Genomic DNA, 24,595 nt, shown 5'->3' on the forward strand with positions numbered 1-24,595 from the left:
CAAGAAAGACTCATACAGTGAAAGCAAAAGCACATTTAATTAATATCAAACAATAAAAAGTAACTTACAGGATCATGCAGCTTTAGTGATTAACCGACCACAGGATCTTTTTAGCCTCCGTCAGTTATTTAGATCTTCATGTACTACTATGTACCATGTATATACAGTATAGGGAATATAAGTTCTTTATATGTGTACACTTAGCGACTTTTTTTCTTGCTTTTAGAAAGTTTTACTCCCGAGGTTAATATTTTAAGGCCTATTTTTAACCCATTTTGTTTATGCTTTAATTCTCAGCTCTTACAAATTTTCCCACAATGCCATTCCAGACCAAATTTATGAAAAATGTCTTTATGTTTAGCAGATTCCTTTATCCACACGATCTTAAAAAGATGGAAAAGTGGAAAGAGTCACACACTGCATGTAAAGCGCTGTAAAAAAGAAAAAAGAAAAAGATGTTTCAGCCACAAAAAGTCCCACAAGCAAATCGTTCTTTGGTTTTTCCTAAGTGTTTCTAAAATCTGCACAGAGGCGTTTTTGGAACATGGGGAGCGAGTTCGCTGTTTCACTCAGGGGGATCCTGGGTTGCTGTCTGTTGGCAGACCTGGATGAGGTTGATCTGCTAAGAAAGAGATGTTGATCGTCAGAGTTTTGGGCCTGAATCCAGTCTGACCTGTGTTGACATGTTTGCTTTTTGCTGATTAAAAAGAAAACATGCAGCAGTTTTTTGGATCATCTGCTGAGGCTTGATTCTGCAGACTTGTAGTAAATAAATCAAGAGATGACAAAAGCCCGAACAAGCAACATGAGTTCCGTCAATCCAGAGATGAGTTTTTGATTTCTAGAGCTTTAATGGTTCACAATGTAATATTTCACAGTCAAAGATGAGTGTAAAATATGTTTAAAATGGCACTAAATGCTTTAAACACTCAGTTACTACTTCAATAATCATCATCAGAATACAGGTATTTTTGGGTTGATAAGGAAAAACTGACCACTTTTACGGAGCAAGGACAATAGAAGGACAGCAATTTCTGGAAGCAGTGATCTACATAACTGATCTACAATCTACAGCTCCCCTTTGCTGCCTTTCAGCTGCCTTTATCCCAGAGCCTGATCACTACAGGCAGCAAAAATCCAAAGATTTAGTCTGAAGTAAAAGGAATAAAGAGGATTCCTGTCCTGTGCAGTCATGAGAAAACAGGCAGAAGGAAGACTTTCAGCACCTGCAGATGTACATTAGACAAATGCAGGACATAAGAGATGTTAGTTTACAGCGGGATAGAACCCTTAAGGTTAAGTTTGTAGAAGAAAAGAAAAAGAAAAGGCATCTCCTAAGCTGCTTAACCCCCCCTTCCAACAGTTACTGTATGTAAATCACGTGAAGCAGCAGAATACAGTAAATAAATCATGCCTCCCTCTGCCCTGCTCAGCAGAACAACAGCGCTCGCTGCTCCATGGCGTCCACACGACTATGAAAAAATCATGACAATTAAAACATGCAAATAACTCCAAACTCCATTAGAGTTTGAGTCAGATCCAAAAAAAAGGGAGAGCCAGAGCAATGACTGTGACAAATCCTTCCTCAACTGTCTGGGCTGCTAAGGATTTCACAGGAGAAACAGTGAGAAGGAATTCCACGTTTTTGCTCACATTTACACCTCGTGTTGGGAAGCAACAAGAGGGATGCCCCTGGTTCTTCAGGCAACAACTGGACAGCAGACAGCGAAGGAAAGGCTGCATCCCCTGAGTCTTCAGCAGATGAGAGGCTCGATATGACAACAGCTCTGTGCAAACTCACTGCTGAACAACAGCTTTGAGCTCTCTTTAGACAAAAAGAAGGCTCTGCCTAATCCCACAATTCCATCGGAGGTTTTACAGCGGATCAAACCAAATCAACACCACTAGTGATACAAGACGAAACCGCATCTGAAGGCAAACCGCATCAACAAATCACTCGATGCAAAAAAAACACGATAAAGATCACAAGATTTAAAAAGAAATCATAAAAAAACTACTTGATATTTTAGAAAACAAAAAAAAATTTCAGATAGCCCATATTTAAAAAAAATAAAATAAAAAGGAAACTATTAGCAAAACAAAACAAAATGAAATGTTAAAAAACGAAGAAAAAACTTAAATACTGGGAAAATTGGATGAAGACATTTGATTTATGACCCAAATTGACGTTTTTTCAAATATACGAATACTAATAACATTTTAGGATTAATACGAAGCCTATCTAGTGTCGCTTCATGCCAAATAACCTCTGGTTGAAAAGATGGACAAACGTCATCATCCAATCAGCGATGTCCTATTGTACCTACCTTTTCCAGCTTTCGTTAAAAAGAAAAAAAAATCTGAAAATAAAAGTAATTAGCAGATTAAAAATGAAATGATTAACAAAAAAAAAGAAAAAAAAGTATCGTTATTTGAATTTGACATGAAGTGATATGTCATCATCCAATCCAATAATGTTCAATATTCTACCTTTTCTGGTTTCTTCTTGTCTTTTGTTTTTTGTAGGGCTTATATCATTCTTTCCTCAAGCTAAACCTTATCCATATCTACGTCACCACACCACAAAATACAACTTTGGGGTTTCTTTTGTGAGATATTAACATTAAAATACACTTAAAAGCTAAAAAAAAGGTAGATTTTTCATAATATAGACTCTTTAACACACAATACACTCTTCCTGGTGTTCTCAAATGTAACGAAATAACATAACCTTAGATTTCACAAAGAAGAGAAACAAGATCCCAGATCAATCCAACAACTTATTGTATTGACAACAGCTCAATAACACCCGGAGCAAAATGACACTGAACTAAAAATAGGCAAGTTGCTGCAATAGAAATCATTACAAACTAAAGCAGGGAGATGAAATGACTTCATCTCCCTCTTTCTTATTTAGGATGGCGAGAAGTGGAATTGAAAAAGGACAACTTTAAGATCTGAGAATAACATCTCACCTTTGTCTGCTCATATTCTAGCATTATGTCTGTGTGTCTGTGTGTCTGTGTGTGTGTGTGTGGGGGGGGGGGGGGGGGGTAGTGAGGGGGTTGGTCCTGATGCTAAACTGACTTGATGGCAGCACAGACCTGTCAAACACTAAAAACATTAGACACAAATTATTAAAACATACACTGAAGGCTCCGCATTCTGCATTCAATTGAAACTTGAGGAAGAGTTTTAGGACTTTGAGAGCTCGCCGATGACTGTTCAGTATTCAGGAAAGCTTTGGAGTTTGTGGTGGAGGGGGTAACCAGCTGGAATCAAACCATCTACACACTGCAAAATGCCTAGATAACCCACTTCAACTAACTAATTAATTAACTAGTTAATTGAAGTCAATTAACTAATCAACTTCAATTAACATGTATTTATGATTTAGCTGCTTTGTTTTCTAGGACTGAGTTGTGAGCCGGACCAATGGCTTGGAGCAACCCGCCCCCCCCCTTCCCCTCCCCGTTGGTAAGAGCTCAGAGCAGAGCATTTATTTGTCACAAATATGCTCTTACTTTAAACTGAATTTTAATGTCTGCTCCAGATTTACAACAATTTGAAAGAAAGAAATACTCAGAAATGCATCTTTAAGCTTCAGTTTCTCTATAAATGCCCTCCAACATCAGAAAAATGCCACAAGAACATGATAAAAACAAACAATTTTCATCAAAGTGGGTCTTTAAACATCAGAATACGTCCAGAGCACAAAGCAGAGCGACTCTGCTCCCTAAAAATGTGCGCTGCAAGACGAAAACATTGAAACCTGAAAAATCTTTAAGACAGTGAAAAGCCAGAGGTCACTGAGGGAACTACTCTCCATTATGGCCAATCCCCCCCCCCCCCCCCCCCCACCACCACCACCACCACAACCATCTCCCTCAGCTTAAATGATGTTACCTTCACCTGTTAACCTGTTAATGTAAAGCTGTCGATACCAAAAGCAATTATGCACCACTTTCTGCACATGCCGTTCTTCTTTCACGCTCCTCACTGACTGAACGCGTCTTCTTATAGGTCAGTCTGTTCTCTGCAGTGTTTGAACCCAAGATCCCGCCCACATTGACTGGAGTTTACTCCGCCCATCTCAACGAAATTCCAGAAAAGGGGAAATAGGGGCGGGGCAAAGTAGAGTAAATGCACTGAGCTCCTAGCAACGGGGAAGGGAAGAGGGGACGGGGGTTTCCAACAACTTGGAGGTGAATTCCTAATACACTATTGCTGCTCTGCAGAAACTATGTCCTAGAAAATGACACAGGTTTTTGATTTTTGGCTAAAAACAGCACAATCAATCAATGAAGACCACCGGGAATGCTTTGAAAACAGATGAAAAGATGATCGGAGTGGGTCTTTAATGCCAAAATATTAAATCTATTTGACTTTAGTCTAAAAGATCACAGCTCTGATAACATTTTGAGTCAAATAAACTCCCATTTATTTGTCAAATTTTCCTGATTTTCTTTCGCTATGAAAACCAGATTTCACCTAATTTAACCCAACAGTGGTATACATTTAAATGAATTCCATTTTTTACATAAAAACGAATCTGATTTTTGTTTGAAAAAGAAAAAAAAATGACTAAAAAGTCATGTTTTTTCAGGAAATCTCCTGCGGTTCTTCTGTATTTGAGGTTTGTGGAGAGTCAGCACCTCGTGTCGTTGGTGCAGCTGGAACGAAAGCAGCTGTGCTTTCTGTCAACATTATGCTGCGTTTGAGTACTTGCAGTTTTTGCTGACTGGACTTGCCGAGGCATCCTTCGCTCTTAAGCTCCATACCCCCCCATAAAGCCCCCCGTCTGGTAACGTACTAAACATTCCTCTGTTTCACATGCCTTTACTTTGTGATCCGCTCTTTGACTCCAGAGAAAGCCCCATGACTTATTCATGCTGATGGATTTTCCCTGTTTACAGCCTGGTGGGTATTTTTCCCACAGTCAGCTCTTGCTGGATGTGGCATAGAAGTAGCCGAGCGCCACAAGTCCAGCCACTGCCGGCATGACCGCCAGACGGCCGAGAAGCATCCTCTTCATTTGCAGTTGTCCAGGACGACCCGTCACCCTGATGCTGCTGCTGAACAACAGATTGATGGGCTTTTGATTTTCCCAAGCTTTATTAACGCCAGGCAGAGCATTAGCGGAATTAAAAGAGGACGAGGAGATGATTTTTCCCAGCAAGAAGAGCAATACCAGCTGAAGAGCAAGATGTTAAACTTCAAAAGAAGGTTGACTTGCTCAAATCAATATACACATAAATCTATTTCTTTGACTTTTTTCTGATTATTTGTCACCAATCCTGGACTTTGGGTGGAATTTTTCATGCAGTTGGTGGATCAAAACCTCTGCCACATCCCGTCGCATGTATCTCTGATTTGGAAAAGCTCCGGAAACCTCAAGGATCAGTGGCAGCTCTCCAAAAAAGTCCATTATTGAAATCAGACAGAGGAAGAAAATGCTTTCGCTTCTGTTCCTGTGCCGTCTCCTCCATTTTCTTCCTCTCGCTAATGCACTTCTGTCATCAAGGGAGTTTGATCGCAGTTCAAACTCACAAAAATCCACAGTGACGGCACGGCTCGTTCCTAAAGCCTTAATAATGCAGGCGGGGAGAAGTGAAAGCATCGCAGGAATTGATTATTACTCACAGCTCCGATGCAATCATGCAGGCGGACGAAGTGGGAAACCAACGCTTTGTGTGAAACCAAAAGGGGAAAGGCCATGTCGATTCATTCAACATAGTAAACGAAGTGTACAAAAACCATTTAATAAAAAAAAATGCAATATTTTTGACATTAAAGAAGGAAAAATGTAAAGATAGAACCAAAAAGAAGTTAAATGACAGAAAAATTATATATACAAAACTACTCATAGAAATCAAATTAAACAATATATTAAACAAGCACAAACTATAATACTGAATTATAATAATCGCACTGACAATAATAGTTTGGCAAAGTAAGCATCACCGTTAGTTTAAGTGTTTGAGAATAAATAATTAAGGACCATCAGTGAACAATTGGGGCAGAGCTGCGACTTTCTAAAAATACATAACCACAGACAATCCTCTTCAAAAGGTCGTTTTCATGGTTGATGTTTTTATCTTTACAGCAGATTCCAGACCCAGTTTGACAAGCTAACTTCTCCGTTTCTCTCATGACAGCTGAAACCTTCTGCTTTCACCGGCCTAAATGCTCTGAAAGCAGATGGGAGGGGCCTGGCTGGACCGCCGCGCTCCATCCCTGTCACTCGTGAGGAAGATGGACAAACTTTGACACACGCCGCCACGCCACGCCACGCCACGCCACACCACGCCACGCCACGCCACGCCACACCACACCACACCACACTCTTTGGTACCTTGCAGCTGCCTGAAGCGTCCGTCCAGGATGGAATTGAAGTAGATGTTGGAGGTGCTGTAACTCAACCAGCGCGCCCGCTTCATACTTTTGGCAGAGGAAGAGGAAGAGGAGGTGGAGAGGAGGGGAGCGGGGGAAAGGTGAGAGGGCCTCTGATGTCTGGGGGTGCAGGAGGAGGACGAGGACGATGAAGAGGAGAACAGGGATACCCTGGCGGGCACTGCATTGATCGGGACGTGCAGGGTGGTGCCATTGGTCTCCGGGTGGTGCTCCTGCCGCTTGCCTCCCCTGACGGCCTTCCTGCTGTCGGCTCTCTGGGCTCGGACCGGGGGCGTGCTCCTGCTCCGGCTGCCGCTCATGCCGACCCGCGCATCTTTCTCCACCGGGACGTGAGGCCGGGTCGCCCCCTCCTTTACGCTTCCAGCGCTGCTCCGTAGGGCTCCGCTTTCCCTGCCGCCGGCCTTCAGGCTGATCTTGACCTCTCTGAGCCGAGGCTGGTTTATGGGGGCCGCGCGCAGCAGGCAGGGGCTGCTCATCCTGACCCCCGCAGACAATGACAACAACAACCTCAGGAGCGCCTTTTTCTTTTCCTGTCTCCTGGCTCTTTGTCCTCCTTTCCAGACCCCTCTCGTTTTCACTCCCGCTCCTTCCCTCCCTCCTTCCTCCCTCTCTCCTCACTGTTACCGTCATGATGCTCTGCCTCCTCTTTCATGCGGCGCGGGGGCTCAGTCTTCCGTTCAAAGTGGTTTTTCCAGCCTCATCCATGCATGCAATATGCCCCAGTGCGTACACGTGTTCCCACCCCCACACCCCCCAACTAATATCAGTAAACAGCAACCTGGGGAGGGATTCTGTGCACCAGTGTTAATCCAACACCCTGATACACCGAAAAGCTCTACAAAGTCTCATTTGAAGTCAAATTGATATCAGCTCTAGAGGTGTAATCTTTCATTTTAACAACGGTTCATATCATAATTTGTGGTTTCTGATACGATTCTGGTTATTGGTTGATTTTGAACGATCCGATTCATTGACCAAAAATTGATCCAGGACATCTTTACCCAAAACTTTAGCCAGTGTGACTCAGAGAGAAATACCTGGTACTGAACATTGCAGGAGACGTTAATCAGATTCCTGGTATTTCTTGCAAGATAATCAAGTGCAAATTAGTTATGTGTGCAAATAAACAAATAAACAAGAATTAATGACAAATCCATTTACATTTTACTTTCATAAAGTTGTTGTTTTTCCGTATCAAATAATCCAAAAGAAACATTATTAGAACATTGTGAATAGTCACATGTCTTAGCTAAATTGAATTTTTTTTCACACATTGGACTGGGATGATGACTTGATCAGTTTTTGCTGCCATCAGGTGATGGTCGTTTTAACGTTATTGTAAAGTAAACTTACCGTGCCTCAATCAAAATAGTATTTTCCAATATTGATTATAAACAATGTATTTGTTTTGGAATGATTATTTAATGGTATAGGTTGATTTGGACGGATTGGTCTGGTTGAATTAATCAATTCATTGATCAGGTCAATTTAATGTTACACCCCTAATAAGCTCCAATCCTTCTTTTAACTGTTTGAAAGCGCTCCTAGTGGTCTTTTAGCTATGATTATATCATATTTGGCCAAAAAACTTTCAGTTTCTGCATAGTGGCAGTAAAGAATGTCCCTCTGAGTTGCAGGCGGGACCGTTGGCATGTAGCAACCCCGCCCCCAATTCCCCTTCCCCCCTAAAGAGAGCTCTGAGGAAGGAGCTTATGGCCTGCCCAATGTATTTTCTACGTCACAAATAGGCCCTTTTTCAAACTGCGTTTTTTTTTCCGTCTGTCCCTGATTAACAACAATTTAAATACAGAAATCTTAAAAAATGTAACTTTAAGCTTAATTTTCTTTATATATCAAGTCAAGTCAAAGTAAACTTTATTGTCAATCTCTATGATGTTTTCACATACATGGAAATTGAAATTCCGTTTCTATTCAAACTCCAGTCTAAACAGGGAATCTAACTTCAAAAATACAAAATAAAATAGAATAGGACGAAAAAAATAAAGTGACTATAAAATGAGAAAAAAATAAAGTGACTGTCCCCACTGTGATATGTCCCCTATCTTCACAAAAATGCCACAATTCTGTGCTAAAAACACAAAAAACATAATTTTCATCAGAGTGGGTCTTTAAGAGGAAACATTTCACGATAGAAGCTATTAGAATTATCTGTTTATTTGTAAGTAGATTCTAAATCTAAAAAAAATCACTTGAAATTAAAAAATCTACCAAAAGAACAAAATAATCAACCATTTAGTTGCAAGTTGTGTTATCTTGTACTGTTGGCAGGTTGGTTTTAACTTATTCCACGAGAATTTTAGATGTTTTTGTAAAATAGAAGTGAATCTACCTTGTTAAAATAATACCTCCTAAATCCTTCCGTCCTATACAAAGTAGAAAAATTCAATTTGACTCAAAATTAAGCCAGATATTCCTGGTAAGATGTAATTTTGTGTGAAATCTGAACACATGCATGGTTTACTTCCACAGCTCAGAAGCTGTATTTGCAGCGGTGGGTATCGTTTAGCACCTCTTATCTCTCAGCTTCTCTCCATCACCTTCTCTCCATCTCACTCACTGACAGGAAACACTGATTACATTACAAAAACATCAGAGCAGCACGCTAATGCAATAAATAGACAATCTCACACAGACGTAGCCGCCTTTACCTCGACTGCAGGACGAGTGTGGAGAAGACGACAAGAACCAAAATAAATAAATAACTCAAATATTTGGATCTGTCTTATGAATTCCAGCTCCAATCGAGCTAAAGGGGGGGGGGGGGGGGAGTTGATGAACAAATCAAAAACATTAAATCTCATCCTATTTCAAATAGGATATTTTGGGGGAAAAGTATGAACTTGTAGGTTAACTTTTTGAAGCAATACCTCATCATCTTTATCATCGTCGTCTCTTTTTAGAAAGTGCTTTAAGCCAATTAAAAATTGAAACAAAGAGGTGTACATCAAACCTAAACATAATAAAAACTGTTAGAAACAAATTTTATAAATGAGTTAAAAAATAGAAAAACTTGAAGTAAAAAAAAAAAATCAAACACAGTAAAGACTTAAATGTAAAATGACAGAGCAAAATCTCCTGTGTGACCAATATAGCTATAAAAATCAGTCTGTAGTTAAGTTTTAAAAATGGCTGCTTTTTTAAGATAACATTTTCAGTCATCAGAAAAATTTTGCTAAAATTAGTGTTTATAGGTAAAAGAAATGTGTCCAAAACAGACAAGACATTTATTTTAAGAAATCAAATTCTTCTAGTTGCACTGAGTGATCTTTTTTTTCACTTATAACATTGGAAAAACATCTAACTTTCTATTTTTTTAAACTTGTTCTGAGTGGGACATTTTTCCAGTGAACATAGAAAACAAGTGAAAACCTTAGGATGACAAAAGTTAAACTTAACGCACAAGAAAAGACGACCAAAACTTAGATGTTAAGGTGAATTTTTGTGTCTAATTCATCTTCTGCAGTGTCCACTTTCTCTGATGCCTTTTGGGTGCAGGAATAACCTTTAAAAGTCTACATACTTCCTTCCATTAAACATCTCTGTACTTTATATTGAAATGAAAGAACAAACATTCCCAGAAACAAAAACTCAAACCGCAGTAGGACTCAAACCCGCAAACCAGGCTGTAAATTTGGAATCCATGGTTAGTCGATAGCAGTTTTAGTGCAGCGCTGGGTTTGCAGAGGAGCTGCAGTCCATCCCAGCTGTCACAGGGCGAAGCGCCCTTTCAAGAGACAAACAGCCATGCCTGCTCTTTAGAGTCAACAACAGGACTGACATGTTGGGACTTTTAGATGACTGCACTCAAGCGTGATGAAAACAGGTACAGTCCCGTCCGGGATTCCGGTCCAGGACAGTCCAGAAAAGCCAAAAGGAAAACATGACAGAAGAATGGATCTGAATAATTTACACAATAATTCAAATTAATTAATTGATTAAACATTATAAGAATCACAAATTTGGGGCCTAAATCAAACAATTTATTGGCATGATGCCCATTGAGATGTCTATTGTTGTGATTTTGGGCTATATAAATAAAATTGAATTGAATTGAAAACACCTGCAGCTTTTTTGTAAAAAATAAAAATAGGCCAAAAACACTTCTGTGTGTAAACACAGCTGAGTATCTTCGCTTGAGGACGGTCCCACCTTCAAGTACAAAAAAAAACAGAAGTAAACAGATTTAAAGCCTCGACAGGCGTTCTATGACACCCAGACGCTACCTGTCCCTGCCCTCGCCACTCCCTCCTGGCTCGCCCTACTGGCTGAATGACTGTTACACGCCCCTCTGCCACTGCCACCCTGGTCAGGTGGCAAAGGTGGTGTTCCTTTCCTTCACTACTAACCACATAGTGCACTTTATAGTGCGTTTGCCATTTTGTAGTGCTATCCAAATCTACAATTCCAAAATCGAGTGCCCTAGACACAGACGTCTCTGCAAAAGACCAGTGTGTCAATATAGACCACAATGCATTGCGTCGGAACGATTTTTGCCAGAAAATTTTATCTAAATATGTTTTTTTAATAAACCATCAACGTTTTTATCTTCAGAACTCAGGACTCATAAACAACCGTCGCAAAACCCTCATATGAGATTTTAACTTCGTGAAGTCGATGACGTCATATCCGCCGTGTAAAAAAAACAAAAAAAGTAGTGAACATGGTGTCCAAATTGCTTTTAAAATCCAGGGCACTACATAGTGCCGCATTATATCGTTTTATACCATGGTCCGGGTGAATACTCGATTCTGATTGGCTGCTGGGTGTGCGTTAAAACCTGATAACCGCACAGTAAAAAAAGAAGTTCCGGTCACCTAGCTTAAATGTTTTGTAAGGACTAAAAACTGGTTAATATGTTTGCGGGTTAATGGCCTTCGAAGTGTGCATTATTAACGGCATGCGTTAAAAAGTAATAACGCACACCTCGTCGGCCATTGACCCTTACGTAATGTGAGGTAATTATTATAATCAGCTCAAGTAAATTTTGGGATTTCCTTGGCAACAGGTTTCATGGTCTCAACTGTAGTTGCGAACTTAAGCTAGCAACGTGTGTGAAATTTAAAAAATTTGACTATTTAGAGGCCATATTTGAACACCCCCCCCGATCTGATTCCGTGTCTGCAGCTTCACACACATAAAAATAGCATGACCCACAACTCCAGTTTTTTTTTTCCGCCACAGAAAAGCTGGTATTTTTAACCCCCCCAGCAGCCGTCCCACAGGTGGAGTGCAGCATACCAGCTCCGTCAGAAATGTCAGAGGAGCGGCCGTCGGTCGGGGCAGCTGTCGGGGTCTGTAGATGCTCTGAGAATGTGTAAGTGATCCCTTCACATCCATAGGGGCTGGAGGGGGAGTCAACTGCTAGATTTTGGGGGTGAGGGGTGGATGCATGGACACACAAACGCCACCGCACTCACCCTAACATCGCCCGTGATGGGATTTTTGTCATATTTCTCTGGTAGGCCGCTCATTAAAGTCTGCTTGAGCAATGCAGAGGGGTGGGAAGGGCACGACCTTCCCACCATCAAAAAGACTGTCATCCCAACAGCGCGGGACAGCGGGCGCAGCCTGTTTACCATGCAGGAACTCACCTGCGAGGGCCTTGATGCGTGAGCGCTCGAAAAGCCTGGCAGAGCTGTTGTCGTTGTCTAGTTCCTCGTCGGAGAGCTCAAAGCGGGTGTTGATGCGGCTGTACTGCTGCGTGATCTCCACGTTGTCAAAATCTTTGGTGGAAGTCATGGCGGTGGCCAGCGTGGCGGGCAGGCGGGGGGACGGCAGCTGGCGTCCTCAAGCGTTGCTGAATGTCTGAAACAAACGTAAAAGATGAAATAACACAACGTTTAGGACAATTCTGCTTTCAAGGCAGCTGATGTTTGCTCAGACAAAGGACAGGAAATAATTTCTACCTTATTGTAAGGAAACAAAATGGCAAGACAAAATCAGATCTGGGGTCAAAATGCAACATTACATTAGTATCTGTCACTGAAGCAGAGTTATCCTGTAAATCCTGCAACAACAAACTCAAGAACCACATTTAAATGTGAATTTTTGAATCATTTTTCCATGAACTAAATCAAGGAATCACAAAAATGTCAGAGATTTCTCCTTTAGCTTTCACTGATCTCCAGAGACTTTAATGCTTTCGCCATATTTGCTGTTATTCCTAAATGCGTCTGTTGTTGACTGCTGAAGACCACCTGTGACTGCGGTGGAGTCCCACCCCAAAGAGATTTAATGCAGAATCTACGGAAATCACAAAAGAAACCTGCTTTGGGACGCTCCGGCGCCGCCCCGCCACCTCCCTCCATTTTGTGCATGTGCCTCCTCAGTCGAAACGTTCTTTGCGTGGAATGGCGGGTTGAAGTGTTTGAAGCGTAGCTGGTCAGATAGCTCTATCTGGCTGCAGCATAGCTCGCTTATCATGTCACACTGGGGGGGGGTGATCCCTTCTGCATGCAGAAGCCGCCGTCGTTTGAATATGGCGCCGAACAATATTGAAAATGTGGCGTGTGTTTGTGCACTTTCATTAAGGGAGCAACGTGAGATAAACACTACACAGTAATACAAAAAACACAAAGGATGACTAATTATACTCAGTACATTTAGTTTATAGTTTTAGATTTTGAAGTTATCAAATGTTTTTCTATGTAGAAATGTAATCATAACTTTATTTTTTACTTATTTATACTTATTTTGTTGATTTGTATTATTTTTGTGGCTCCATAAAAGTATTTTTGAACTTAACCAAGAATAATTTTGGTTCAAATTTCCCAAATTACAGATTTAGACATGTATTTGTTTTTAAAAACTGAAAAATTCCCACAAAGGCAAAAGCCTTCATCTGTTTTTTGAACATCAATATGGGTTTTACTCCCAAAAATAGGAGTTATTTGATTTATAAGCTCACTATTTAATATTAGTGTTTAATTATACTTTGTTTATGGAAATCAGTTTGAACATAAGGGGTTTAAACAGAATAAGAATTAAAGTTTTATCACTAATATTATAATTAATTAAATGATTTACTCACAGAAACAGAATTTTAGGTGAAAATTTCTTTAAAAAGTTTGATTCATACATAAGATGAATCGATTTGGAATTCTTCAAGTGACGATTCAAATCAAGTAACGGATTTTCCATTCAAATACAATTTTAGAATTCATATTGTTGTTTACGATAACTAATAATTATGCTTTAAATTTCATGAATCTAAGAAAGTTGAGGATATTAAACTGTTGATTTATTGAACATTGATCAAAACTGCAGCCTTGTTCTGCAAATTTAAAGGGAATCACCTACATTTTTTCAAACAATCAGATTTAAAACAAATAACAAATATATATGAACTAATTCTGACTGCAAAATATTTTTGCAAATCCTCAGTGATGTAGAAACTAAAACGTGTTCAGGCGTTGGGTTTTAAGCGAGTGGGGCATCTCTTCAATTGTTTTTTTTAGACACAAATCCTACTTTTTTTTTAAATATTAGTCTCATTTCCTAAAGTTGTGCAGCTGATGGTGAATTTAGCTCAAAAAATAGAAAAAAAGTAAACCATTCCAGCAGACTAAACTGTGTTTCTTTGCAGAGGCAGTTAAATTCATAGAATCACCACAGTGACTGTTTGTAAGGTGCATTCAGAGAAATGGCCCCCGGTGACGTGCTATGATGCCATCCTCCAGGTCTCCCTCCTCCTCCTCCTGCCCCGTATCAGCCCTCTGCAGAGGCCTGATATCACCGCTGGGACGCTCCACCCACCACTGGGGGGATATCCTTATCATCTCAGGCCAACCTGGCCAGGACTACGGCACAAACTCTGACAGTTTTCCACTAAAGTGCAGGACTCTCATCTTGTCTGAGGCCTGAGCTGGCAGACAGTAACTAGAGCAGACTGAGATCCATGCAGATGTGTCTTCATTTGGAGCTGAGCAGAAAAAACAGGGGAGCAAAGGAGTTCACTGAATGCTGTGGACGCTAAAAGTGTCCTCGTGTCCTTTTGTTGTGTCCTTGAGCAGCACATAGCAGCTCGCTAACAATAGGTCGGCCTGTCGGCTGCAGATCAGTATAAACTTCACATCGCATGGAGGAAAAAAAAAGTACATCGAACAGAGAAGAAGAGATGGTTCCCCTCCAGCAGCAGAAAACAACTTCCCAGAAATACATGATTAAACTTTATCCATCAAGTCTGGAACGACACAGCAGTTTGAGCTCCAAAAACTGTCCTAAATACAGAGGTTTACATAACAAACTTGAATTAAAACAGTAATCAGAAACTGATTTTCAAAGCTTCCTGTTTTAAGCTCAAAACCATCAAAAAGTAGCAGAAGTAATCCATTTATTATCCATTCATCCATTTATCCATTTATAATCCACTATTAGTCTATAGTAAAAGTGAGGCAGTACACTTGAAGTTTACTTTTTATATACCATCTATATTTTGTAAACTTAAATTATTCCAAGTGAGTCTGAAGAATTATTCTACTAGTATACTTCCTATACTGCATGTACATGATCTACAATATACTTTCTATACTTGTACTGAATAAACTGAAATTCAAGTGTAATACTTTTGCTAGTGTTATTAGCATCATCATAAACACATTCTGATCTGCAATGGTTTGGTACTTTCATTTGTTTATTGCTCTTTCATGCCTAATTTCTGTTGTCTTTTAAGTTTTTATCTAAAAAGCCACCAACATTTTGTTATGACAAATGAAGAAACTTCTCTACTTTTTTCTTATTGTTGTAGTATAGAATGTTAAAGCAGTATTCTTGTGGCTGTTCATTCCAAAAAAGGTTAACAATTTGGTCTGAAAGCCTCTTAAAAGTAAGAAAATTTCAGAATAAAAGTTTTATTTCTATTAACACAGGTATAGTGAAGTCTATCTTGCTTTTTGTAGGACACGTTTTTTTTGTTTTTGTTTGGATCTGTAAATCATGTAGACTTTTGCAGTAGGTTTAGGGGTTGTCATCTGGACTTAGTTTTAAAGTTAGAAGACGTTTCACCTCTTATCCAAGGGGCTTTGTCAATTCTGAATTAGCTGGTCGAAGAGCTGGTATATATGTGCTCATGGGGGAGGAGTCAGACCTGAAACTGGATGGTATTGTCAACGTAGCCTCCATGGTTTCAGGTCGTTTAGAGTCATTTGTCCTCAGCTGGGGGTTGGGGAGCCAGTGACTCCCTCCCCAACTGGTCATCTCTTTCAGCTGTTTACAAACCAGGTGGAACTGGTTTGGTTTGTTTAGGTTTCAAAACACTGCCGTAGATAGATGGAAGAATAAGCCTGAGACCGTCATTCTTATTAAGAGAAGGTTTATCCTTCTTGACAAAGATGGCTTTTTTCACTCCTCGCTCAAACCATCCTTTCTCTCTGGCTGGAATTCGTACTTCACCGTCCTCGAACGAGTGGTTTGTGGCCTTCAGGTGGAGATGCACTGCAGACTCAGGTCCACTTTGGTTGGCTCTGCGATCTGCGAAATGTCTTCTAACTTTAAAATCAAGTCCAGATGACAACCCCTAAACCTACTACAATGGAACCAACCTGGATGACTGAGAGTCTTCATAGACAAGTAATGTAGACCTAAAAATGTGTGGGGTTTTAAATTCACTGCTTGCTGCAAACATCAGTGAAGCACCTGATGTAAACTTCATAACAACTCAGATTCTTTTTTTTTTTGATCAGAACTCTGAGCTGCACACAATCAGATGAAGAAGATGAAATAAGAGATATTAGACAATGTGTGTTAGGCAAACTTTAGCAGCAACTGTAGAGGAGGAAGAGGAGGTCTGTGCACGTGTTTATTTTGGCACATTGAAACCAAAACAGAGCAAACACGTCATCCAATGCTTTTTAAGTAGTTCATTTAAAAACTGCAAATAAAAAATAATCGAATGAATAAAACGTGAAACCACTGACTTTAACAACAATATCATGACAGTGTGGTAGGACACAGAGTCGATGGTAAACTCCTGCAGGAGTGTGTTTACACTGAAGGTCCTGACATGCGCCACACTTGTCCTTTTAAGGGGACCGGACTGCAGCGCCGCTTTTGCCAAGACATTTTTTTTCCTTTGTGCCAAAAGTCAACAAACTTTTATCGGTTTTTTAGAAAATAAAAAAATCCAATAGGAGATGTTTCTTTAGAAAGAAAACATTTTTTTTTAAAAACGTTAAACTGGAATTTACTGTATCTTAGGCAAACATTCATGGTGGATGTGACAAGTTTTTAGTGGAAGAAAATAGAAAATAAAGTTACTCCATTTGACTCTAAAGTACTGAAAATATACTCATAAATAACTTACATTATATTCTTTACAGAGGTCATTCTTAGGTTAATACTTTGCTATTTAAATCCGTGTTGGTAAGGCAAGAACTTTTTTCCCCTTCATATCCCTCTATTAAAAACATTGTTTTATCAATAAAACAAACGAATAGAAAGGTTTGCGTTATTTTTGTTGGATAATTTTGTTTAGCAAAACTTTAGTTTATTTTGATTCAACTGGTGCTTTGGATAGACTTGTTAGTGCTCCAAACACATTAACTATTGTTTATAGTTTCTATAAATAATATTTATTGTTTCTACTCACCTGTTCAGGGCGTGTTTGACTTTGAGTCCAGGTTATCTTGAACTTTCTTCCTGCAAACAAACCGCTTTTAATCCCATTGAAGTGAGTGGGTCCTGGTCAGAGCGCGCGCGACTTCACCTGTCCTGCACGAGGGAAGGGGGGGGGGGGGGCAGAAGCGCCGCGCGCTCCGGACCCACCCTGCCTGGTTAAAAATAAAGAGCATGAGCATGCTCTGAGCGCGCGGACGGACATTCCTGACGAGAGCTGGTGACTCTAAATGGCAGAGGCACTTCACGAGGGCTCACCCACCCCCGCCCCGCCCCGCGCGCGGGCCTAATCGCGCGCGCGCACATCACCCACACGCCTTCCAAGCCCCTGACAGATGTGACACAGAGGACACCTGTCAAATAGTGAGACAGACATCTGCCACAAAAACGTTAAACAACTTCAAAAACTTTAAAATGTACTTTTATAGACTTTTAAATCCACAAAAACCAGTGGAAGCGGATAAAACGAATCAAGCAGACATCAACTTTTCAAATAATTATTTGAATCAAATAAAAAGAGCTTCGCATTTCACATAAAATCTTCAATAGTTTGTATTCTGCACTGGGGATTTAGTTTTATTCCTAATTGTTTTAACTCAGAGTAAACAGAACATAATGTTCTGGGCGAGGTCAAGATCTGCCACCCGTTGGACACTGGTGGAGTCATGTTTAATGATCAAATCCTAGTGTCTAAGATTCTTCCTTCCTTACAAGTTTTGTTGCTTTTAAGTAATTATTTCTAATAAATCCTTTCTAAAAAAGCAGTAAAAGATATTTTACAAAGAAAAATGACAGAAGTGAGACATTGTTCTGAACAAAGAATGTGTTTTTGCTTCACTTTTCCATATTTCAGGCTTTTCTTACACCATTTAAGATTTAACAAATCGGAAAAAAGTATGACCAATTAATGGTAGTGACTAAAAAGAAATTAAATTTTAATCTAAATTCATGAACTGCTATTTGTTGTTTGTGTCACATCTTATTTTATTGGTATATTTTTGTTCATTTTTTGCTGCCATACTGTTTTACATAACATATTCTCAATAATTACATTCAAATGGATCTTTCTTGATCCTGTTCATTCATAAAAACTCTAAACAAAGATTATTATTCTGCATTTTAGGACAGTTTTATCATTCTTACCTGGTCCCAACAAACCTTATAAGGTTTGAACTTCTGTTTTATTTTGAAACTCTTTGTGCTCTTTAAGCACATTAGATCTATGGTAAAAGCAATAAAATGTTGTCTTAACTCCCACCCTGACACTACACTTGATGATCAAAGTTTAACTTAGCAAAGCAAAGCTTTAAATCATGAACATAAGACAAAGGTAGAAAACAATAAATGAAAAAAAAAAAACATAAAAACCAATAAAATATGACACCTGGCACGTATTTTACTTCACTTTACTTTATTTGGTAAAAAAACAACAACACACTTTTAATCCCACTTTTTATCAGAAAATCAACATATTTTGCATTTTTAAACAAGCCAAAAAAACAAAAAAGTTCCTTCAAAAATTCTTCACAGATACTTAACAAAAAAAGTCCAACATTTAAAGCAAAATACATAAATATGACGTTTTACAAATATACAAGTTTAAAATAATATAAATAAAAACAAAATGTCGTTGAATTTCCTTATTGCACCCGTTTGTCTTTGGTTCAGTCCACACTACAGATTTTTGGAGCTTTAACATGTTTCAATCTTATGGCTTCATATAACATATGACCTGTTTTTAGGAGCTTTTCTGAATGTGATCAACTTCTATGGCTTAAACACGAAACGAAAAGAAAGAATCATTTGTTTTATTTGTAATATCAACAAACCTATAAAAAATTTGAACAGCTTTGTAAGGTAAAAGAGCTTTTCCAATGGAGCAGATGAAAGCGCCAAAGCTCAGGATGAAGCTCGTCACTCCAGCAGGAACCAGTGCGCTCTGGGATGGAGATCCTCTGGCACACATGTTGGCAGCAAAACTCTCCCTGCTGTGTTTCGTTGCAGCTTCAGGTTTTGCTGCCAAACGGTTTTTGGATTTTCTGCAATGCTGAGGTTCACGTTTGTGCTTCTTGCTGGGAGGAAGGCGCATTATCTCAGAGAGACTTTAGGGTGTGTTCATCTCACCTGTTCTTTGATTGATTTCCTATCAGAAAAGCTGCAATCTTCTTCTGATTTGTTACAAAATACTGCATGAGAATCACAGTTTTAGTTCCTACAATAGTGGAATGAGTTTTTCTGCATAAAGAAAAGTGATTATTTATCCTATTTGAGGAGACTTAACAAGGAATTTGCAAGTATTACCCCACATACATATGGTTTGTGTGTTTGGAGCGACTGGTTTTAAAACTTTAATTACAATTTTTAGAGTCTTAGGGCGTTTTGATGCCTTAAAGTGGTCTTAATCTAAAGCCAAATGGATGGAAACTTTGGTAAAACATAGCACTAAACACATTCATGTAGACAAATACATATCAAAATTGTATATTATAAAAATAGCTTCATACATAAAAAGTTTGACAGTGCTCTGAGATACTCAAGTGTGTAAAACATAGGTGAGACTCCTCGTTAGTCTAAGTGTCGACTGTTAATGTGCAGTTAGTTTACAAAGAGAGGAAAACATCCAGATCAGCGATGACGGCCGCCTGTCTCCTGGCAACAGAGCTCAGCAGCCGGCGAGGAAACGACGGCGATCCGAGGTCCAGCTGGGGAGGAGCAATCAAACAATAAAAGCGTTGACCCTTGATCAACAAAAAAAATGTTTGTAATCAGTCTTTTCCTGCAGACAAATAGCCAAGTCTGCATCCGCTGCTGCGACGATAAACACAGAAGCTAATTCAAGAGGCTCGGCTCAATAAAAGCAATTTCTTTAATAGAGGGAAGCCTGCCAATGATGAGCTGTGAAGTCATCATGCGCTCTTTCAGCAGAGCAGAGTCCGCCTCAGTCTTCATCACTTCCTGGCTCGTCTGAAATGGACACTAGGGCTGTAACGCGTTTCCGAAATATATTCACGAGCTGTTCCTGAGAAATGGAGTATTTGTGACGTCCAAGACGGCTGACTTGGAATTTCTATAATTACAGTGTTCAGTCTTCAGGAAATGTGATTATCGTTTCTAAAATTGTAGAACAGTGTTCAACCCAATGCGCCACTGTCACTGCAAGTACTTAAACCTTCAAAAGAAAGTGTCGGTGAAGGTTCTCATTTTCAAAGTAAAACTATGGAGTCTTTAATGTAGATTAAAAAAAAATGATGCTGCAGTTCAGTTTAAGGAAAAACATTCTAACAAAATTATTTTGGTTTAAAAAAGATGACAATTTGGCTATAAATGATAATGAATATGAAATTAAGAATATTACAAAAATCTGGTGATCAATTATGAGACTTAAATGACAAATGTTTATCTAAACTGTGGGAGTTTTTTGGTCTTTTTCCACTAAAGAGGGAAAAAAAGGGGTTTATAAAACACGTCTAGTGGAAGCCCAGTTGTGGGTTTAGATTTGAGGACTTTGAGTGTTTTCTAGTTGTTTTCCGAGTCATTTTTATTGAGGTGTTGCTGAGTCTTCATGAATGATGATGAAAAAACTGTGGCGACCATTATCACTATTTGCTGTTCATGATGCAACGCAACAGTGATGTTTGTTTTGCTCATTGGTGGAGTTAACCAGGAAGTTGACAGAAAAAGGTAGTTTAAAGTGACAAATATCATTTCTTTCTTCATAAAAATCTTAGTTTTTTTGTGTTTTGTTGATTCTGATCTCATGGTCGTAATGAAGATATAAGTTATGGTGTTTAAATACATAATATTTTATTTTCGTGCATCATTTGAACATATAGCAACCATTCAAATATAATATATTAAATTGTAATAAATTAAGCCTACACAATAAATTGCACATTTATCATAATCGCGATAAATCAAGCTGTGCTAAATACATGTCGCAGAAGTTGTTGAAAATTGCGATAAATAGGAACCTTAAATGAGCTAAAATAATCCTATGACAGCTTGAAGTATTTAACGAGTCAAATTAATCCCTTTATGCATTTGAAAAATCAGATGGAGCCCTTTTATGTTAGACTAGAGTCATTTGGAGTATAATTTAAGGTTTGTTGACTCGCGTTTAATTTCAACTGTTGTATGTTTATGGTTGTTATGCTAAGTGTTCATGTATTGCAATTATATCGTCATCGCAGTATTTATCACTAATATCGGGAATCGTGAGATTTCCTCATATCGTGCAGCCCTAGTAAGAATTAAGATTGGATCAGTAAAAGCTTGAGTTGTTAATCTGATCTCCACCTAAAGGTTTGGTCACATGGGGGCTCTGGGATTTTGGATTGGAGAGGAGCGGCTGCATCTTAAGGAGAGTGCAGGTTTTTGTTGCAGTTCCCTTAAGGGATGCCCTGAAAATGGAATGTACCATTGTTGTGTGTGGTAAGTGTATCGTGAAGTATTTGTGAGGACACCCCTGAAGCGCAGATCTTGTTGGGTGGGAACGCAGCACTACGTGTTGTGTAAATGTTTGCTATAACCGGTCGCCAGCAGCATGCCTGTAGAAAACAATGTGCATGAACATTTTTGCTCGACAGGTTCACCGAGCGGTCGACCACCATGCTTTTTCCTGCTGGCCACCTCTGTGCCCCTTACAGGGCTGCCAATTTTTTGCCCACAAGCATCCCGTATTCGCCAGCAAGGGCAACTGTGACTAAGGCTTAAGGAACAATCCACAGCCCCTAATGGACACTCCTGGTCCCTAATTTCTGCTGCACCTTCATGATGATAATTAATTAGTTCTACAGTCAAGTAAACCAATGATCCCACATTTCTGTGGAGAGGCAGACGATCTGTTTCTTGAAAAGATACCTGTAGAAGGTAAATGACTCTGGTTGCCTCCTTTCCGTTGCGTCTGAGTGGCTGCAGAAGCCAGCAGCTGGGCATCATCTCCCCCCGAATGGCGTCAACGCTGGGACGAGGCAGAGACTCGTCAAACACAGACCGCATTGCCAGAATGCAGAGGCCACCCTGAGGCAGAAACAGAAAGAGCATCAATAAAACAGGCAGAGAAGCGTTTGATCAGCCAGCAGGCAGCTCCACCCGGCCACTGATAACCAACAGCTGAGACGGTTTACTTCACAGCCGCTGCCTCCGGGTCAGAGATGTTTACGCTCCGTGATCTGTCAGCGAGACCGGAGCCTCAGTAGCATGTTGTGGGTGTTTTGGGGGTGAAAAAGCCCAATTGTCTGCTGTGAAATTGCTGCTGCTCGCCCAATGAACACACACACACACACACGAGTGCAAACGCTCCCCCGGCACTAGACAGACTGCTGACCTGTTTGGACTCGGTGCTGATGCAGCAGAAGTCCCGCGGCTGGCTGAGGTGACAGGTGGATGGATCTGTTAAGATGTAAACTACACAGAAATCCAAATGAGACGATGTTAGCCAGGAAAAAAATAAAAGACTGACAGTAAGTCAAGACGTTTTTGTGTAATTTCAATATTAAAAAAAAACGTTTAAAAGTATATTATTCACAGAATAAAAAGATGTAAAAACTTTTTTTGAGAACTTTTCATTCTAATAAAGTCTACTTGGCAGTAAAAATAAAATCATTTTACGTGGTCCAATCCAAATACATATGAAGTTAAGCCTACAAACAAACACAGACCTCAAAATGCAAAAATCCTTAGGAGGTAAAACTTTTGTAAAGTTCTGGATCATTTCTGCTAGAAAACTGCATAAAAAGGAGGCAGAAACCTCCGCTCACCCAGCTGAGTGCTGTCCTCTAGTGGTCGAGTCCAAACAGAACGGACCGACTGATTATACAAGTGGCTCTTAGACATCTGGCAGATTACGCCCCACAGACTGTTCAGGGTCCGGTCCAGGTCTCCTGCCCCCAGAAAGCCGTGGACAGATGGACTGGAGGAGGGCTTGTAGAATGCCTGAACTGCTCTCTCCTCTCCCTGGTACCTGGAGGAACAGAGACTGGCTGTTGGGAAGCTTTTTTTTTTATGAAGCAGTCAATCCAGAAATTCTTGTGCTCTGGGATTGCTGAGGATTGGAGATACAGTCAGGAGAAAAGTCACCTCCAGCCTCCTGCTGCTTTGCCCATCATCAGGTTGCCTAAATCTCCTGAAGAAGCTAGTTGGACCTTTTGAGAAGAAAATGTCGTGAGACGGAGAAGTTCATATCTTCATAAAATATGTAAAGACATAAATGGCACAGGGTTTTAGTCTTCTGTTACCTCAGCAAAGGCTTGGCTGAGCAGTTGACAGGTGATGTCCTGATGGGCTGTGAAAAGGTTGTGGGAGGAGCTTTGGGCAGTTAGGAGTGGAGGTGATGGAGACGAGGTCATCAGAGGCTCGAAGTCGCCAACAGACGGCTCGCGTTGCAGATCTGATATATAAAAAATAAAGTCTCGGTGAGGACAACGCGGAGGTGGTGAAAGAGAAACACGCAATTATGTGAAAACAACTGAGAAAAACACACAAATGTTTCCCACAAATAAGCCATTTATTATGTAAATATGACACGTGTTTCTTTAACAGTATTTTACTGTCAAATACTGGATAGTTTTTAGTGTTTGATACCCTGAGATGACAGCCAGGCTCGGTGTGTCTTTACACTCTGAGGGCTGCAAATGAGAGGCCTCGTCTTCATCTGCTCTTCATCCTGAATCCCTGCAATCTAAATAAAAAGACAAAATAATCACCATATGAACGTTACTGATTTACAGGAAAGCAATAAACACATCAGCCTAAAAGATAATTCACTAAAAAAGTGTAAAGTCTTTCAGCAGACAGGTCAAATCTTCCCTACGCAGCACAAACCTGTCCTGGCAGCGCCGCTGTCCTGCAGGGTCGTGGTTGTCCGGCGTTGCCGCTGTTGTACCCCGACGTCGGTCCAGAGGACAGACTCAGACTGGATCCAGTGCACAGAGTGCTGCAGCTGATTCTCGTCCGATGCCTGAAGTCCTCCTGCTGAGAATACACAGTTGATGGCTTCCAGCCAACCTAATGTATTTATTCAACATCACATATTTATTTTAAACCACTTTACACTCTACTGCCTACAATCAATAGAGTCTCAGAGGGAAAACGATAGATTAATGAACTGTTTTTTCTTTGTCTAGAAGCACCCAGATCTGTTATTGACACAGCGACTCTCTTCAGCGTGAGTATAAATCAAACTCCTTAATGATGTAATATTACAGTTTAAATACTATCTCATGAATTATATTCTAATTTGCAAATGTCCTCACTAATTGAGGCTTTGTTATACTTTAAATAGAGCTGCTACAAAGCATTTGTTCTCAGATCTTTCAACTAAAACAAAATTTAGCTTGCCTTTTTTTTAATCACAGAAAATCATTTCCAGTTTTTTTTTTTTTAGGTATTACTAAGAAGAGCTTAATTAGACATTAAATAATGAAAAGAGAAAGGTTTGACATGTTTTTTTGGATCATTCTGCTTTGTGTGAACTCAATTTATCACAGTAATGCACAGGGTTAAAAAATAAAAGTACTTTAGATTCAAAACTTTTAATTATTTGCACTTG

The 24,595-nt window shown here is 39.8% G+C and overlaps 2 protein-coding genes across 4 annotated transcripts in view; both read right to left on the reverse strand.

The window, feature by feature from the left end:
* Nucleotides 1–17,274, reverse strand: part of sptb (spectrin, beta, erythrocytic) — a 47,233-nt gene extending 29,959 nt beyond the window's left edge. The window contains exons 1-2 of one of the 3 annotated variants that reach the window (XM_011490164.4): nucleotides 17,021–17,274; nucleotides 12,027–12,240 (exon numbers count right to left, since the gene is read on the reverse strand). In XM_011490164.4, coding sequence (XP_011488466.2) covers nucleotides 12,027–12,174 — 148 coding nt within the window. In that variant the 5' untranslated portion in view covers nucleotides 12,175–12,240; nucleotides 17,021–17,274. Of the gene's footprint in view, nucleotides 1–6,355; nucleotides 9,671–12,026; nucleotides 12,241–12,700; nucleotides 12,721–17,020 lie in introns of those variants that run through there. The other 2 variants (XM_078941084.1, XM_078941083.1) reach the window with 2 other exon arrangements.
* Nucleotides 17,275–18,438: 1,164 nt separating this feature from the next.
* Nucleotides 18,439–24,595, reverse strand: part of stard9 (StAR-related lipid transfer (START) domain containing 9) — a 37,899-nt gene continuing 31,742 nt past the window's right edge. Inside the window, exons 25-32 of the mRNA XM_023951905.2 lie at nucleotides 23,869–24,015; nucleotides 23,629–23,725; nucleotides 23,283–23,434; nucleotides 23,125–23,189; nucleotides 22,806–23,008; nucleotides 22,373–22,452; nucleotides 21,907–22,065; nucleotides 18,439–19,748 (exon numbers count right to left, since the gene is read on the reverse strand). Of these exons, the coding sequence (XP_023807673.1) occupies nucleotides 19,647–19,748; nucleotides 21,907–22,065; nucleotides 22,373–22,452; nucleotides 22,806–23,008; nucleotides 23,125–23,189; nucleotides 23,283–23,434; nucleotides 23,629–23,725; nucleotides 23,869–24,015 (1,005 nt within the window). The 3' untranslated portion in view covers nucleotides 18,439–19,646. The remainder of the gene's footprint in view (nucleotides 19,749–21,906; nucleotides 22,066–22,372; nucleotides 22,453–22,805; nucleotides 23,009–23,124; nucleotides 23,190–23,282; nucleotides 23,435–23,628; nucleotides 23,726–23,868; nucleotides 24,016–24,595) is intronic.

This window comes from Oryzias latipes, chromosome 22 (genome assembly GCF_053564925.1).
Source record: "Oryzias latipes strain Hd-rR chromosome 22, Olatipes_Hd-rR_3.1".
Lineage (NCBI taxonomy): Eukaryota > Metazoa > Chordata > Actinopteri > Beloniformes > Adrianichthyidae > Oryzias > Oryzias latipes.